General features: G+C 48.0%; 4 protein-coding genes across 5 annotated transcripts in view; 1 reads left to right on the top strand and 3 right to left on the bottom strand.

Annotated features, from left to right (window-relative positions):
- Nucleotide 1: 1 nt before the first annotated feature.
- On the bottom strand, nucleotides 2–2,066 carry LOC119545803 (beclin 1-associated autophagy-related key regulator). Its single transcript, XM_037851687.1, has 3 exons — nucleotides 1,672–2,066; nucleotides 559–1,610; nucleotides 2–369 (listed from the first exon to the last, which is right to left on the bottom strand). Exons 1-3 carry the CDS (start codon nucleotides 1,971–1,973, stop codon nucleotides 215–217), a joined length of 1,509 nt encoding a protein of 502 aa, XP_037707615.1. The 5' UTR covers nucleotides 1,974–2,066; the 3' UTR covers nucleotides 2–214.
- A 164-nt stretch (nucleotides 2,067–2,230) lies between these two features.
- LOC119546836 (pyruvate dehydrogenase E1 component subunit beta, mitochondrial) lies at nucleotides 2,231–5,359 on the bottom strand. 2 transcript variants are annotated; one of them, XM_037853433.1, is made up of 6 exons: nucleotides 5,224–5,359; nucleotides 4,921–5,161; nucleotides 4,320–4,481; nucleotides 2,925–3,336; nucleotides 2,744–2,863; nucleotides 2,231–2,683 (listed from the first exon to the last, which is right to left on the bottom strand). In XM_037853433.1, exons 2-6 carry the CDS (start codon nucleotides 5,110–5,112, stop codon nucleotides 2,472–2,474), a joined length of 1,098 nt encoding a protein of 365 aa, XP_037709361.1. In that variant the 5' UTR covers nucleotides 5,113–5,161; nucleotides 5,224–5,359; the 3' UTR covers nucleotides 2,231–2,471. The 2 variants fall into 2 exon arrangements, with proteins under 2 accessions (XP_037709361.1, XP_037709368.1); XM_037853440.1 differs by lacking the exons at nucleotides 2,231–2,683; nucleotides 2,744–2,863; nucleotides 2,925–3,336 and adding an exon at nucleotides 3,520–4,046.
- Nucleotides 5,360–6,010: 651 nt separating this feature from the next.
- On the top strand, nucleotides 6,011–9,917 carry LOC119546826 (endoplasmic reticulum mannosyl-oligosaccharide 1,2-alpha-mannosidase). Its single transcript, XM_037853421.1, has 6 exons — nucleotides 6,011–6,393; nucleotides 6,471–6,740; nucleotides 6,899–7,400; nucleotides 7,463–7,803; nucleotides 7,860–8,047; nucleotides 8,209–9,917. Exons 1-6 carry the CDS (start codon nucleotides 6,307–6,309, stop codon nucleotides 8,861–8,863), a joined length of 2,043 nt encoding a protein of 680 aa, XP_037709349.1. The 5' UTR covers nucleotides 6,011–6,306; the 3' UTR covers nucleotides 8,864–9,917.
- Nucleotides 9,918–10,155: 238 nt separating this feature from the next.
- The window catches only part of LOC119546811 (mucin-5AC), a 47,756-nt gene continuing 40,487 nt past the window's right edge, over nucleotides 10,156–17,424 (bottom strand). Inside the window, exons 6-9 of the mRNA XM_037853397.1 lie at nucleotides 14,693–17,282; nucleotides 14,488–14,586; nucleotides 14,288–14,426; nucleotides 10,156–14,225 (exon numbers count right to left, since the gene is read on the bottom strand). Of these exons, the coding sequence (XP_037709325.1) occupies nucleotides 12,012–14,225; nucleotides 14,288–14,426; nucleotides 14,488–14,586; nucleotides 14,693–17,282 (5,042 nt within the window). The 3' untranslated portion in view covers nucleotides 10,156–12,011. The remainder of the gene's footprint in view (nucleotides 14,226–14,287; nucleotides 14,427–14,487; nucleotides 14,587–14,692; nucleotides 17,283–17,424) is intronic.

Here is a 17,424-nt window from a genome sequence, read left to right as displayed (position 1 = left end):
GTTATGTAATAAAAGTAAATCAAAAGGAGTTCCTTCTTTACACAGCAAATATATGTATATGTATATAGAGTTGATACAAAATTAGTTCTGTAAACCAAAAGATAACGCTAAAACCAGCGACTGCCGGACAACTCCAACGCACTGTCACAGAAACAATAGCTTAGACTAATTTGTAAAAGATAACACACGTGCCTGATGATGATATAGCCTGGGATCACTTGATCCAGCGCAGCACCGACGTGGCCGCCATGCGCACGAAGGCGATGGTGGACTGCTGGTTGGCTGCCGGCATCAGATTGGGATCCGCCAGTTCCGGCTGTGGGGTAAGACTGGGCACCGCCTCCCAGTCCATGCGCAAGGAATTTTCATCTGGAAAACATCACAGAAGTGTTGTTAAATAGCAGTCTTACATTACTCAAAAGAAGAAAGGGAAATTATCTGATTAGATAATAGAAACCGGACTTTACTATCTGTGATTGATCGATCGGAACACATTAATTCAAACGATAAACATTTGTAAATAAACATAATACCTTTAGCTAACAAGTATAGACTCACCCTCGGACTCCGATTCTGTGGCCGTTTCAATGCCGATTAGCAGTGAGTCCACAGACTTCATGAGTGGCGCATTTGTCACATCCAGATGGCCGAATCGACCCAAATCACTTCGCTCCAAATCTAGGATGGCCAGTAGATTCTCCAACGTGTGCTGTTCGATGAGCGCTCGCAGTTTGACCTGCTGCGTGTAGGCCAGATACATAATATTGGAGTTCAGTCGCGAAATCTTGCGCCGGAACTGCTCCTCGTTCAGCAGCTTACGGCAGAAGTCCCCGTAGGCGATCTTGTGCGGCAGCCGCACGTTCAGGTAGAAGCTGAGCAACTGCGTCAGCTGCGCCGTGTAGGTAAGACCGCCCACAATGCGGTAGGCTTCGAACCGACTTGGCGTAATCTCGTTGGCTGTGGCCTTGGGCACATCATCCTTGTTGTCCGCCAGCCAGTCCAGATAGGCGGTGTAGTCACCATTGGCGGGCAAGGAAGGACCCACAATCCTGTATTGCACTTCACTGATCCCACTGCCGTGAAAAACCCACTTGCCGCGTATGTACGATGTATTCTTGGCATCCGCCAGTGCCGCTATGGTTTCCGCCTCCTCGCTGCGCTCTACACTGGCCCGCCGCTGTTGCTCCTCTTTGAGGACAACCTCGGCTATGGGAAACACATAGGTGACCAGCTGCTGTATGCTCCGACGCGCAGCCTGCTTGATGCTGTCAAGGAGTCCCATATGGGTCTCTCTTAGTTTTTCGATCTTCTCCACTCGGTCCAGCACGTAATCCTCGAGCATCTTTACCTTTTCCGGGTATTTTGGTAGGTTCTTCCGTTTCTCTGCATTGGCACGACGCAATTCATCTCGCCGCTCGCCTAGGACGCGCAATCTCTTGTCCGTGCCGGAGATTAGTTGCTGGAGGAGTTCCAGTTGCTTTCGCTTGGCCTTGATGGCCATCAGGCGATCCTCATTGGAGCGGTGCTGCCCGATGAGGCGTTCGTAGCGCGTGCTAAAGGTTTTGAGGCCCGCCTGCAGGTTAATGTAGCGCTGCTGTTTCTCCGTCAGGCTGAAATATTGTACGATCGATGGAGATTACATGTGTTAATCAGATAACGTGGGCAGCAAACCTTTCGGGCCTCTCCGCCTGGCTGTGAGTAATGTTTCCGTTTCTGACGCAATTGCGACAGTGGAATCGACTTGCACTGCAACTGTGACACAGTGGGCACCGCATATGGGCGCCCGTTCCCGTGGTGGTACCCGTATCCTTGGCACTAGCATCCTTTAGCAGTTCCCTTGCCGTTTGCCTGCGCTTTGTTGTGTATCCTGCGACATCGCTGGACTCCTCGTCCTCGCCGTTCGTGGAGGCACTCGAGATGCGGAAGTTGTCGGGGGCCTTGCAGCTTTCGTCGGAGCTGGAGCTATTTGCCATTACAGCCAGAGCATCGCATTTATTTGTTATATTATTGTGTTGTTATTGTTAATTTTATTTAATCGCTTATCGCAGATCGAAATATCGGAAAAGTAGCTATCGTCAGTGTTGGGCAGCTCTAGAGAGTGAGAGAAAGGTCAGTGCAGTAAAACGGCTGTTGAACACAGGGCTCCAACATTGGCGCGCAGTTTTAAAATTGAACACAGTAATGATAAAAACTTTTGAACAATTAACTGAAAGAAAATAGATACAACCCCTTTTAGCGTATTTAAATGTTTTCGTTTATTTTCACAAGAGATTTCTATAACCAAATAATTAAACTAGAACGTTCGAAAAAGAAACAAAACCCATTAGCGGTGCTGCTTAATTTCCAAATCATTCAATTTCCTGTTCGGTGCACTAGTTTGGGGCAGCTCGGTTAGACCAGAGGCAGCGTTTCGACGAGGACTGTAAATTTAGTTAGTTCGGGGTACTAATCGTGCGGCTAGACGTAAATCCCTACTTGGCGGCGGCCACGGCCTTGCCCGCCTTGCCGCCCAGAACCTTGAGGGTCGCCTCCACCAGATCCTGCACTCGGGGCAGGGCGTGCGCCTCCAACGTCTTGGCGTATGGCATGGGCACATCCACTCCAGCGCAACGCCACACGGGGGCGTCCAGCTCGAAGAAGGTCTGGTCCTCCATAATGCGGGCGCAGATCTCAGCTCCAACGCCTAAAAATATACCAATATTAGTATATTCACACTATTTTACAGGACTTATTCTTCGCGTACCGTGCTGTGGCCAGCCGTTCTCCACGGTGACCAAGTGGTGGGTCTTTCGAACGGAGGCGAAGATGGTAGCCGTGTCCAGTGGACGAATGGAGCGCAGGTTGATGACCTCGGCCTCAATACCTAGAGAGAGTGGAAGAGAAAGTAACATAGCTGCTTTCCAAGTCATTAGGCCATATCCTACCCTTCTTGGCCAGCTCTGCAGCCGCCAGCAGCGATGTCTCCACCGCCTTGGAATGCGCCACAAGGGTGATGTCCTTGCCCGGCCGCATGATCTTCGCCTTGCCGATGGGCACCACGAAGTCCTTATCGGACACGTTGTCGGCCACAGGGAAAGCGGTACCGTAGACCAGCTCGTTCTCCAGGAACACCACTGGATCGGGATCACGGATAGCGGCCTTCAGCAGGCCACGGGCATCCTCGGAATCGTATGGCGAGATGACCTTCAGGCCGGGGCAGTGGGCGTACCAGGCGGCGAAGCACTGCGAGTGCTGGGCGGCCACTCCGGAAGCGGCTCCATTCGGGCCACGGAACACAATCGGCACGTTTACGGCACCAGCGGACATGTAGAAGGTCTTGGCGGCCGAGTTGATAATCTACGGTTGGGTATTATAATAAAAATTTCAGATATGTACTTATGGTTGAGAGAATCCTAGATTTTATAAAAAAAAAAAACGTTGGTTGTCTTAAAATTTAAGATTCCTTTTGATTTATTATAAGGAACCTGTTTAATACGGATGCCTCCTCCCTCTTACTGCCAATGTACCAATTCAAGCTAATACAAGTCGCACTTTATTGTTGACACTCCAATCCACCCTCTCCACTTTCGTCTCGACGTTCACTTAATGCCTAGTTTCTGCTTAATGATAAATGCTGGCAGGCGGCGTCCTTTCCAGAATCGTGGCAGTGGTGTCTCGTTGGCTTGCCTCAAGATCTCGGCCACGTGCTGCTCCGCGCTAAAGGCTTCCGCCTGCTTAATCTGGGCAATCAGCTTGCCCTGGAAGGCCTTCTCCTTGCGCATCTCGCGACGTTGGCGCACCTTGGCCCACTCGAACTTCATCTTGCGGCGAAGCTTCTTTAGCTTGTGCTTCTTCATCTTGCGCCGCCGAATGACGATGAGGCGAGCTGCCTCCATCTTGTCCGGCTTGCTCTTGTCCTGCGGCGGGGCAATCACCTCGCCCACTCGATCTCTGTGCAGGATGTCGTTGATCTCGTTGAGCCAGGTGGATCGAGGACTCTCAATAATGTGGCTCACTGGCAGCGGCCGATCCCCGACTGGCGGCCTGGCACAATCGAGTATCTTTGCCTGCACATAATCGGATAATATGGGTTGGGATTAGTGAGATCCGATCTATGACTGGGGCAGGAGCTAATCCACCCATATTATCCCATTAAGCGCCGCGGCCCGATCTTGCACTTGAATTGGTATATTAGCTAGCTAGTGGAGTTGTGGGGCATTTGGATTGGATTTTTGGTTCTTCGTTTTTTTGATTTTTTGTTGGCAATGAGATAATATGAGTAGTTAGCCTACTGCTGGAGTGCGGAGAGTGGTTCTTAAGAATAGGATGAGGAAACTCACGTGATCGATGGCCTGCATGGAGAAGTTCCAGGTCATGAACTCGCACACAGGTCGCAGACCGGCCATGGCAGCTCCAACGGCGATGCCGGCGAAGCCCATCTCTGTGATTGGCGTGTCGATGACGCGCTTGTCGCCATACTTCTTCCACAGTCCACGGGATACCTAAAATGTGAAAGTAAATAATGTATTAGACATCTCAGTTAAAAGATGGATTCTATAGGGCACTACTTCCTTCTCTGTTGGAAAATTAATCCATTGAGAAAGATTTGCTTTAAGTATTGGCCGGCACCTGAACCGCCCACAGATGGGTAAACAAATCGTGATTTTATGGGGCAATCAACGTATTATCAGCAGACGACAGTCACACACATTCTGCGTGACCTTGTCAACTTCGATCACGCATTCCGAATCGCACCGACCCATTCGGAATCATTATCAGTAGTTACATATAGCACGCATATATCACCCCAGAAACCGCAACCGCACTCCTCCGACTTCCCCCATCCTGACCACCTGCATCAGCTGTCAGCGCGAACCGCCTGGTTGGTGTTTACGTAATCAGGGGACGGGGAAAAATGCTGGTGCCAGTTCTCTCGCTCACCTTGTAGGCACCATCGTACTGGGCCACCTCCTCGCCCAGGATGAAGACTCGGTCGTCGCGGGCCAACTCCTCGTCCAAAGCACTGTTGAGGGCATCCCGCACGGTCATCTGCTTGGCCGCCAGCGCCTTCTGGCTGGTGGAGAACGCTCGCTGGGCGGAGCTGGCCGCCTGGATGAGTCGGGATCGGAGCATCGTCGGTTTGTGGTTCGCTTTCCTAAGGGTCTATCGATTTCGTGTCCGGCTGCAGACGTGATTTTTGGGATTTAATAGCTATTATCTAACTTAAGGCAAGATTTTACGCACCGACTTCCGTCCCGAAATTTTTATGTGAAATGTGGAGTGTGGCCAGAGTGTCACCGCTAAGATATACCAGCAAAGCTGCGGTCACACTGGTTAAATTTAGTAGGGATGCCAATTGGTAAAGTTATCTAAAAGTATGCTGCGCAAAAATATAGACTTTAGATTTATGTATCTATTTTTTTTTTTCATCTTAATTTAAAATTACAGTAGGAGCAAGCGTTGTAAAAACTGAATAGGGACAATTTTGAGCCAACAGTGACGCCACGAGAATTTTCACAAGTTAGAACCATTTGGACCTTTTAGATATTTATAACACCTTCCTCGCATACGGTACTTTGACTATATTTATTTATTAAGAAACAGTTTTGGAGGTGAATGCGGCTTCACATGACTCTTTCCTTACATAAATAATGCACGTTTTGGTGCAACAGGTTGCTGGTCTTGCCAAGAAGGACATAAGGTGGAGGTTGGTAATTTTCTTAAAAATAACATAGCAATATAGTTCCGCGCCTTCGAAAGGCTTTAAACTGAATTTCCTTGGGCGCCATCGCAGTGCAAATACATTTTCTTCTCAAAAAAAACGGAAAAGCAAAGTACACCTAAACTTGAAAAAAATACTAAATAATAACACTGAAATACTGAATTGGTGTGCGTGTGCGGTCCCATTATTCGAAGCGAGTTGTTGCGGTTATCCTCCGTCTCTTTCTAGCACGTATATTTTTTATGGAAGAATCCCCCCTGAAGCGAATACCCCCTGTGTAAGGAGGCTATAGGATGCGAACGATAGCATCGATAGCATAGCGTTGGTCTCGATTGGCAAGCTCCAAAAATGCTCTCGCAGAAATAATTTTAGAAATTTTATTTGTAATTCGCGTAGTAATGTATTAATTAATGCACAGGCACGCAAGAGATGACTAGCGAGTGACGGAGGGCAGTAGTAGTTGGACCGACCTTGGCTAGTTAGCTCCACTTCCTCCGCTGGCAGCGGCGCAATCGATTTTTATTGGAGGCGAGGCGAATGTTGTGGAATTTCCCATCCAACTTTCCCACACTTAGAATTCCGGCGACTTCATTTAGCGAAACGCGATGAAGGACGGCGGTCACATAACGCTCACACTCTCGACGGGATCACCGGCGACGGTGGACGAGCGGAGCAGGAAGAGCCTGCGGCGGGTAGGTGGAAAACGGGGCGTTGCTCCCCAAAGGTCCTTAAAATAAATCTTAACATTTGCTATATTCCCCCGAATCAGGCTTGGAATCAGCTGCCGCGTTGTCAGCGTAATCTCATTATTCTCGGAATAACCGCTTTTTGTGTGACTGTGCTGCTATGTCTGAGTGGCGATCAACTGCTGGCCGCCAGTTTAAGGGATGTGGATACTAAGGCAGTCGTGTCCCCATACCAAATGCCCCTGCCAAATCCGCACCATCACCCCGGCGTGGATAAGGACAAGGATGTGGCTGCCGCGGCACCTGGTCCGGAAGATAAGAGACCACCCAGGGCGGAGGCACTTAGTGATAAGGTATATAGCCCCATTACTTAATTGATAAGTGCTTAATTGACTACCAATGTTTACGATAGCCGTCCATATCGGTGCGATTGCCTATTAGTGTTTTGATTAAGTGCCGGCGCACTTCCTGTGTAATCCTATGATCATATCTCTAAAACAATCAATTTCAGTTCAATGAATTAGTTGCCTACGGAGATGCGAACTCTGCCGAAAACGTGGCCCGTCTGCCGGAGACGGTGGCCGCTCAAGGACCCCCGCAGGCCGTGGCCTTGCCTCCGCCGGATAGCAACAGGGAGCAGGACATCGGAGGGATCGACATCCTGAACAATGTGGAGGAGCCCGTTCCACAGGAGTCAACAGAGCCGCTCAGCGAACGAGAGCAGCTCGATCTGGCGATCAAGAGCCCACTGAATCTGGGCGGAGTCAGTTTCAAGGAGCACCTCAAGAAGATTAAGCCTCTTCTGGCCAAGGGTCAGCACTTCCATGGCGCCACCAATGAGCGTCAGTCGGCTGTGGTAGCCGCCTTTAAGCACTCCTGGGCGGGCTACAAGAAGTACGCCTGGGGACACGACAACCTGAAGCCCATTTCCCAATACTCCCACGAATGGTTCGGTCTGGGACTCACCATTGTGGACTCACTGGACACCATGTACATAATGGGACTGGACGATGGTGAGCTGGCACTTTTTTCAAACTTTCACTTCATTTTAATATTCACAACTTTTACCACACAGAATTCAAAGAGGCTCGCGACTGGGTGGAGCAATCACTGCGCTTCGATACTAAGCGCGATGTGAATCTCTTCGAGGTGACCATCAGAGTCCTGGGCGGATTGTTGTCCGCCTATCACTTGAGCGGGGACACAATGTTTCTGGCCAAGGCAGCGGAATTGGGCAACCGTTTACTGCCCGCCTTCCTATCTCCGTCGAATATCCCCTATTCGGATGTGAACCTCGGCGATCTGTCGGCGCATTCGCCCAAGTGGTCACCAGATAGCTCCACCAGCGAGGTGACCACCATTCAGCTAGAGTTTCGTGATTTGAGTCGGTCTACAAACGTTTCCGTTTATGAACAGGTAAATAGATCGGATAAGAGGCAATTCAAAATTATAAAACAATTTACGCTTATTAGGTTGCTCACAAAGTAAACGAGAAGGTGCACGATCTGGATAAGAATCATGGCCTGGTGCCCATATTTATCAACGCCAACACGGGAACCTTCCGCAACTACGCCACCATTTCCCTTGGTGCTCGTGGTGACTCCTACTATGAGTACCTGCTGAAACAGTGGATCCAGACTGGACGTAAGGATAACGACAAGTAAGTACTTTAATTTGTAATTGAAGCAGGTGAATAACATTTTGGACAAAGCACTCTGGACAGAGACTCTACATTATAGAAAGAGTAACTTGAGCTGTTTCACCTATGCAAATACCAATTGTTTAGTATTATTTAATTTATTCAACCCTTGTTTATTTTAGCCTTATCTTGGACTACATGCAAGCAGTTGACGGTGTACTAACACAGCTGATGCGGCGCACTCCACGTGAGCATTGGGTTTACATTGGCGAGCTGATCAATGGGAAAGACTTCAAGCCGAAAATGGACCATCTAACGTGTTACCTGCCCGGCACTTTGATTCTGGGTCACCAGAATGGGATGCCGGACTCGCATTTGATACTCGCCAGAGACTTGATGGACACATGCTATCAGACCTACATGATAAATCCCACACATTTGGCGGCCGAGATTTCCTACTTTGCGCTCACAGAAAAGGATGATCAGGACATTTATGTGAAGCCAAACGATGCGCATAATCTGCTCCGACCGGAGTTTGTGGAGAGTCTTTATTATTTCTACTCTATAACTGGCAATCGCACCTATCAAGATATGGGATGGACAATCTTCCAGGCGTTTGAAACTCACGCCAAAGTAAATGCGGGCTACACATCGATGGGAAATGTCAAGAACACACAGAATACGCGCCTGCGCGATCTGATGGAAAGTTTTTGGCTGAGCGAGACTTTGAAGTACTTCTACCTACTGTTCAGTGACGACCGCAAGGAAATCGATCTGGAGCAATGGGTCTTCAATTCTGAGGGCCATCCACTGCCCGTCTATCCGCTCAAGACTTAACTACCCCTAGGCGAAGCAAATAGTGGGCAGCGCAACTTAGTTGCGCCACTAAACTAAACTAACTGGAAACCGAATAGAGTCGGCGCATTTAGGCTGCAACAATCGTTTTACTCGAATTCGTTCTTTAGCGCAAATGCCAAATACTATGCTAAGCTTAGGGACAGGCCAATCGAATAAAGCAATGCCCAACATCGGGATGGGTCGATGAGAACACATTTATAATCGCAGAGTAAAAAGAATAGGTGTAATATCAAATTTTAAAAACCAAGGCCCCTCCTTGAAAATTTATTTCAAATTTTATCCAAATATGTATATTATTCAAGGCCAGTAAACTTAATAATCCAGCTTTGGGGCTATTAAAACTGATATTATACCAACGGAATACGGCATATTTCTTGCCCCAGCGACTATGAACAAATCATCGAACCATCCCATCTTCCTATTTAACATGTCATTTCAAAATCGCTAGGACTCGATTGTATAATATTCTTCGTACTGATAACTGTTATTTTGTAATAATTTATTTCCTAATGTAAGCACCTACTGTAACACGATATTGGGCCATTGCTAACCCGTCTTTTGAGCTAGTAGCCAAAACAGCCGGTTTTAACCTTGTAATCTCTCTTGTAGTTAATTTTATGTTTATGTTAGCATGATATTAGGAAGTCAGTTGCACTCAGCACAAAGTCGATTTGTGTGTAATATTAAAAGTACGAAAAAAACGAATCTCACAGAAAATGCTACAAGAGCATTTTCAAGCCCACGGGCAACCAGCATAATTGAAAAAGAGCCGATAATAAAATGCGATAATTTTTAAAATTGTATGGAATTTTCTTTATTTTCCTAAGAACATTTCACCCAGTACAAACGCAAATGCATGAACTTTGATTGCATTTCCTTTTATTTAGTTTTCGTTCTCAGTTGGGTTTTCGGTTTGTTGCGTTTCAGTGAGATTTATATTGAATCTTTTGTTTGTTTTGTTTTGTTTTATGTACTTAATGTTTATGACGACTATGAATGGATGGGCTTAATAAACTATCAAATATTAAAGTTGTTTCCTTTGCTTTGCTGTCTCTCTCTCCCTATGCTGATGATGTTTAATTAAAACTCACAATGTTTGTTTAAAAATCTTTAGTTTTCTCTTTATGTTAAATTACATTTAGACACATTTAGCTGAACAATTCAAATGACGACACTGCTCTTTGTTGTTGTGGAAAGGTGGTTGCGGGAGGGGCGACCGACTTGAGTTCTGAGTTCGATTTTGTTCTAAATACAACTTAAAACAATTCTCATTAATAATGTATCAATAGATTTAAATTTATTCAGTTTTGGGTTGCAAACTTAAATTATGCTATTACATATACATTTTTACACGAAAGTTATTTGTCTTTGAATAATAACTAGAAAGTTTCAAAATAGAAATACAAGATCATGCAACTCAGACGGGACGCTGGACAGGTGGGGACAGCTTTGTATTTTTTTTTTAAGGGGGAGAGGATGGGTTCGGGTTATGGTTTGGGAATCATGGATGAGGGGCCTGAATAAACGAAGCACATCTTAAAATATGGTACCTCTTGAAGTTCCCTTACAGACTACACGTAATACAAGCATTCCGTCCATGGTAGTACGTATCGTAGTAGGTGTGTTAGTGGTGGTATTAAAGTAGTAGTTAGTATTGTAATTGGTATGTAATTGATGCGTGGCGCCCGCCCTTCCCACGCCAAACATTTACAATTGCTTTCGCGACTCGCGAATCCGAATCGTTTTGGATAAACTTTGTAGTGGCTTACTGAGTGTGGGTGTTTTTTTTTTTGTATAGACTTTAATCGTATTTATTATGTATGTTTACAAGCTAATCAGACATCTATATTTAAAACGTGGCACAAATCACAAGTCAGATTTGTCGCAAGATCAAGATACAATTGATACGATTCGTTAATTTGTTGTTGGTTTTTTTTCCTGTGGTTCCTCATCTCAATATTATCAGCTCCTCTCTTCAATCGATCGGTTTAAGTGTATAAGATATTACATTAGATTCAATAATTTATAAATGTTTAAACTAAATTGGCTAAAATTGTGATTTTTGAACTGCTTTTGGTTTGCTTCGTAGTTTGCCATAGTTGGTACTCGATAATCCCTAAGATCTTTGCATTTGCTTTCCAATGACACCCGTAGCTATGCCGAAATATTCTTTACTCTCGAATTGAGCACGTCAATAGGTTAGTTGGTTGGTTGGTTGGTTTGTTTGTCTGTAATATCAGAAGCAGTCGTACGTAAAGCGCATTAAATGATATCTCCTCTTTAAAAATGCTTAGCTATATATATTTATAATCTGGTTAGACAGCTCTTGGGGCGCGATTGAAACTGCTGCATGCTTTAACTATTTACAAAACTCTTTCGCAACGTAATTCTTAAATAAATATATTTTATCTGGGCTTCTAAAAATCGATTGGATGCGGATAAATTGCTCTGCCTGATATTGCAACGACAACAAAATTGGCAACGTGATTTTAATTGTTTCTCAGAATTGCTTCAAGTAACTTAATTATGAATTATACAACCAATTCGTTTTCCTTCCCTTTTGTTTGCGCGTGATTCCACCTCATCTCATCATTGCCTTCATTTTCTTACGTACTTTTCTTGGTTTCATTTGAATAAATTGTCTAGGGGCTTTCTCTTAGTTACTGTAGCTATATAATTTATAATATTATGTTCCATTTAGTGTACCTCTGTGAGAAGCATTTGATGCTATTCGTCGTTTAGTTTTCAATTCACCACGTCAATTGCTTTCTTGGCTTTATTGGGGCTGTCGTATTATAGATGCCGATGCCTTCACTTTCACCTCTCTCTCTTTCTACATTCCCCTTGTATTAAGTAATTGGTAATCTGAGGGTTGGTCAAATATTGTACAAAACATTGGACTAAACAATACAAACAATAATTAAAAACAATTTATGCTACGCTTTCAACTTAAATCTAATTAAAGGTTGTACTCGGGGGTAAAACAATAACCAAGGACAACTAAGACGGGTATCTATACAATCAGGAAGTCATTATTATCAACCGTTTTTCACAAGGTGGTGGCATTAAACTCTAGTATCAGACTGTTGGAGGCGTTTTCCGCGGCGGAGGTGCTTGGCGCTCCAAGTCAGGAGGTCATTATCGACTTGACCGGATCATCCAAGCCGCCGGCCACGCAGCTAAAGTCGTTCAGTTGTCCCAAATGCTGCGCCTGGGCCTGCGCCATGTTCTGATGGTGATGGTGCTGCAGGTGGGGCTGTTGCTGATGGCTCTGCATCATCTGATGCTGTTGGTGGTGGTGCTCCAGCAGTATGTTACTGCTGTTGTCCGCCACTCCGCTAACTGCGGAGCCACCGCCACTGATCAGACAGTCGTTCATCTCCTCGCCCAGTTGGCGGCGACGCTGAATCACCTGCTCCTGCTGGCAGCTGGGCATAGTGCCGCCCGCCTGCCGCTGGTCGTCCAGCGTGTCGCCCAGGATCGAGCCCAGAGAGAACTGCAGCGAGTCACCGCTGTTCTGCAGATTCAGGATGCTGTCAATGGCGCTGGCCACATGCCGACTAATGTCATCGTCGTACTCTCCGCCAGCCACTACTGCTGCTCCGCCCATGTGGTTAACATGCATCTGCTGCTGCTGCTGCTGTATCTGTTGCTGCAGGTTGTGCTGGAAATGTTGCTGCTGGTGCTGTTGTTGCTGCTGCTGATCCAGAATGTTGGCATAGGAAAAGTTGTGTTGTTGCTGAACCTGCTGTTGCTGCTGCTCCATGAACATCTGGGGGAATCCAGCTGGCAGCATGTCCGAGTCCAGGAGACCATGCTGGGGCACTGGGACATGTTGCTGCTGCTGCGACGACATGGGCGATGAAGAGGACGACGACGAAGCAGTGCACAGACGCTTGCTGCTGTTGTCATCTTCCATATCGCTGCCGGAGCCCATCAGCTGGCTATCCCAGCTCCGTTTCCGCGTCTCTCCTCCATTCACCACCTCGCCGTTGCTGGTTCCGCTGGAAAGGAAGTCGCTGTAGTGCGCCTCCATGCTCTGCATCCAGCGTGGATTATTGTTGCAGTTCAGTTCAATGTGATGTTGCTGCTGTGATGGTTGTTGCGCGCCTGCATACTGCTGCTGCTGTTGCGGCGCCTGCTGCTGCGGCGTCTGCTGCATAAATGTGGCATCTGGCACCCACATGCTCATCTTACTCTTGTGGTTGACCGCCGGCGATTTCGAGTCCCCAAAGATCTCGTCCAGGTTGGACTCAATGTCGTGGGCATCGCTGCTACTCTTCACGTCCAGATGCACGGGTGACTCCCCAAACATGGCCTCCAGTCGCGTCTCCACGGACTTTTGCACATCCGAGTCGCTGCTGAAGAATTCACTGATGGCAGGATGCTCGTTCTGTTGCTCAGCATCGATGACCACTGGCTGTTCGCGTTGACCACTGCACGACGAGACAGTCTTGACGGGATTGGAGCCAGCATGGTTTTCACTAACGCAACTACTATTGCTGCTGCTGGTGGTACTCTGGTTGCTCTTATCAATGCATCCATTGGGGAACAGGTCGGACATATGGTTACTGTTGTTCATCATGTTGTTAGAGTTGGAGTTGTCTAAGAAGTGCTGCTGTTGCTGCTGCGCCGTTTGACGGTTGACGGGCATATGCTGCTGGTTGCCATTTAGCTGTTGTGTCGGTTGCTGCATTGGATCATTATTCATAAGATGAAGCTCCTTTTGCAGGCAATACCAGCCATCGTCCTGATCCACGTTATCTCCTCCATTGCCCTTGATATGTGCTTGCTGTTGCTGCTGTTGTTGGTCCATCAAGTTTCTTTCTTGGTAGCGAGCCTCAGCGCTCTTGGCCAAAGCTGCTTTGTTCTCCACCTTTTTCATGATGAAGCTGGTGGTGAGCTCAGACTCGATATCGAAATTGTCGTAGTCTTTTTTGATGTACTTCGAAGATTCCTTGTCCTGACCCTCGCTCTTCACAGATCCATTTACTGAGGCCTCACCAGCTTCGTTGCTTTCCTCAAGCTTTACTGTCGTACTCTGCTGTGGCTGTGACTTGCTGAATGCCTTGTTGACATCAGCGCTGTTTTTAAGTAAATCAAACTTGTCCACAACGCCGTCCGGTTGGGCTGACTTATCGATCGGTTCCTGTTTAATCTCCTCCTTAATCTTAGCCTCTGGCTGGAGATCGCTGGCCAGCGTTGATTTATCGCTGTTCTGCTCCTCCTTCAGCTGCTGCTCCAACTCCTTTTCAGCGGTGCGAATGTCGTTGATCTCGCCTTTAAGATCGTCAATCATAAGCTGTTGGACTTGCAAAATCTCCGAAGTGCGATGTTGTAACTGTATATTAATATTTCACAATAGGTTAATAAAGATTTGGATATCCTAAAGACTTTTCGTACCGTTGATTCCTGCATCAGTATTTCCTGGAACTTGCCATTAAGCTGTCTGAACTTATCTTGGAATCCCAGAGCGGTGGACTCAAACTCCTCGTCTTCATCGGACGGCAACTCCACATCGTTTTCATGCATGCAATGGTACCTAAACAATAAAACATGTTAGCATTGGCTTAACTTTATCATTTAATCAAGCGTTTTCTCACCTGATTAGCCTCTTAACCGCCTCATCCTTGGTCCGGAAGGGCTTAACATAGTCAGGCTTCAGACAGCTCTCTTGGTCCACCTCCAGTTGGCGCACGAATCTGCGAAAATACAAAAGTTAGTAACCAGGCTCGGTGGTGTGTTGCTATATCTGCAATCCAGTTGGCCGCTTTTCTTGAAATCGGCATTGTTCAACCAACTACTCACAAGGAGAGGCGTGCAATTTTGGGTTTCTGCGTTGGCATTTCGTCCATTTTGTTCGGCATGTAAAGGGGCAGGCTCGGTATGCTCGGTAGTGTTGGCACAAGATTTCCAATTGGTCCTGGCGCCACTCCAACACCCATTGCTGCAGCTACTGGTGGTAGGATTGGCGTTGGCTGCTGCTGTTGCTGCTGCTGCTGTAACTGCTGCTGTGGTTGCTGTTGGGGTTGCAATGGTGGCAGAGGCAACATGCTGTTCACTTGTATTGTCGAATTGCTAGTGAGAGTGTTGCCACTGTTGCTGTTGTTAAGCAGATTTGTGGAGCTGGCGAAGATCAGAGGTGGTGGTCCGCTCTTGTTGAGCAATGTTGGCTGCGACTGCTGCTGCTGAAGTTGTTGCTGTTGCTGCTGGACAGGCAGCATATTTACTTTTTGTGGTAACATATTGATGCTTCCGTTTGGTGGCTGTTGTTGCAGTTGTTGTGGGTTTTGCTGCAGCTGTTGGTTGCTATTGGCTTTGTTCCTGTTGGCCGGCTCTTTGGGTTTTATTTGGAGCTGTGATTGTTGCTCCTGCTGCGGCTTGGGTTGCGCCTGCTTTTGTTTGTTGCCCGCCTGTTGCTGCTGCTGGTGCTGCATGGGATAGATGTGTATCCTCTGGGTTATGTTCTGTTGGGCATTGGGAGTAGCTGCGACACCGCCAGCGGCTGCTACGGCTGCTACGGCTGCTGTGGTGGATGAGTGGTTGTTGGGCTGCACCACATTGGCGGGCACGATTGTCTTCAGTGGCTCAGAGACCGTCGGTTGTAACTGTGGCTGCTGCTGCTGTTGCTGTTGCTGTTGCTGCTGCTGCTGTTGCTGCTGCTGCTGTTGCTGTTGCTGCTGTTGCTGCTGCACTGCCTGTGGCATCAGCGTAAATCCTCCACTTCCGTTTGCCGTTGGCAACATACCCTCCGGAGTGGGCACCTCCTTGCCGGAGGCCAGGATTCGGTGCTGCTCGGCAAAGAGTCGCTGCAGTGCCAGATTTATTTCCGCATCGGTCATCGGCTTGTTGTAGGCGGCAATGGTTGACGGATCAATTTCCGAGGAGACGGGCAGGAAGGTCGTTTTGTTCTGCAGCTTTATGGTGAGGAACTGGATCTGCATTTGGACCTGCTTGAAAATCTGTTGCATTTGGGGTGTTAGTTGGATGGTCTGCACCCGGGACACAGTGTTCGGTTGCGGTTGTTGTTGCTTGGGAGCCTGCAATTGTTGCTGCTGCTGCTGCTGGGATTGCAACTGCTGCTGCTGTTGTTGTTGTTGTTGGGGTGGCAGCTGTTGCAATTGCAATTGGCCGACTCCAGAAGCCACTGTTGGAGATGGCATCGGAGCAGGTGTAGCCACCGTGGTGGCCGTCAAGCTAAAGCTCGTCCTCTGTTGCTGCTGTTGTTGCAATATTGCTGCCGTGCCAGTCGGTTGTTGCTGCTGCATGGGCACCGTAACGCCAACCAATTTGGTGCCACTCGTCGTCTGGAAGGGCTGGATGCTGGCACTCATCGTAGTCGTGGTGGTTGTTGTGCAACTGGAGCTGCCCACCACAATCATTTGTTTGCCACTGGCCACATTCGGTTGGACAATTTGCACCGGATTGTTGTTGGGCTTCTGCGAAAGGGGATCCAACTTTGGCATCGGCTTAACCACGCTGGCGTTCTTTAGATTGGCCAACTCGGAGGCATTGGTCGGCGTCGCCTTGGGCTTCCTAACAGGCTTCTTCTTGACCACCGCGCCACCACCAGCTCCACTGGTGGCTGCCTTAGCCGGCTCCAGTTTCGCCTTGCTTTGATCGATTATTGGCGCCACATTGGCCACCTGTTTGGTCACCGTAGTCAGTGAGGTGGTGCTCGTGGTGGTGGTCAGTGTGGTACTGGCCGTTGTGGTAATGGCCAATCCATTCGTGATGGGCTGGATGGGATGCACGATCTGCTGCTGCGGTGGCTGAGGTCGCAGTGGCATAGAAAGTGCCATCGACGATGAGGCACCACTGACCGCGACTTGCTGCTGCTGCTGCTGCTGCTGGGCGGGCAGTGGATTAACATCGTTGAAATGGAGTTGTCCCAACTGCAGGCACTGGGCCAGCTGTTGGGCATTTATCCCAGCCGGAGCAATAAGCAGGCGCTCTGTGGGTCCAATCGAAGCTGCCGTTTGACCCGCGCTCATCGCCGTTATCTGATTGGTCACGCTGTTCAGGCAGAACAACTGCTGAGTGGTGGGATCGATGGGCGGCAGGGCAATATAGCGCTGCTGTCCACTGTTGGCCAGTTGTGGAGCAGGTGCCGGCGAGGGTATTGGCACGGAGATGGTTGCAGGCTGAGTGGGAAGGCTCACGGGCACGGTGACGGGCTGCAACTGGGGCTGCAGCTGCGCCGGAATCAGTGGCTGCTGCTGGATGAGAACCTGGGAGTTGAGCGGCAGAGGCGGGAAGGAGGACAGCATTTCGTTCTGCTTGGCGGGAATGGATGCCGGGGGCTTCATTGTAGACATGGTGGTTGTGGTGCTCGTCATTCCCAGCATGCTGCTGGCGATATGGGCTCCCTGTCCTAACAACTTTCTATTGTTAGCCACTGCAATGGTAGAAGATTCAAATTAGTTATACCAAGTTAGTTCTTTCCTTTCATTCAAGGGAGCTAATCCATTTGTACAATATAGTCTTTAAAGGGACAAGTATATCCTTTGACCATTTTGCACAAATAATTTCACACTCTG

This window comes from Drosophila subpulchrella, chromosome 3R (assembly GCF_014743375.2).
Source record: "Drosophila subpulchrella strain 33 F10 #4 breed RU33 chromosome 3R, RU_Dsub_v1.1 Primary Assembly, whole genome shotgun sequence".
NCBI classification, from domain to species: Eukaryota; Metazoa; Arthropoda; class Insecta; order Diptera; family Drosophilidae; genus Drosophila; species Drosophila subpulchrella.
Note: the sequence above shows the minus strand (reverse complement) of the source record. Positions and strands in the feature narration are given on the sequence as shown.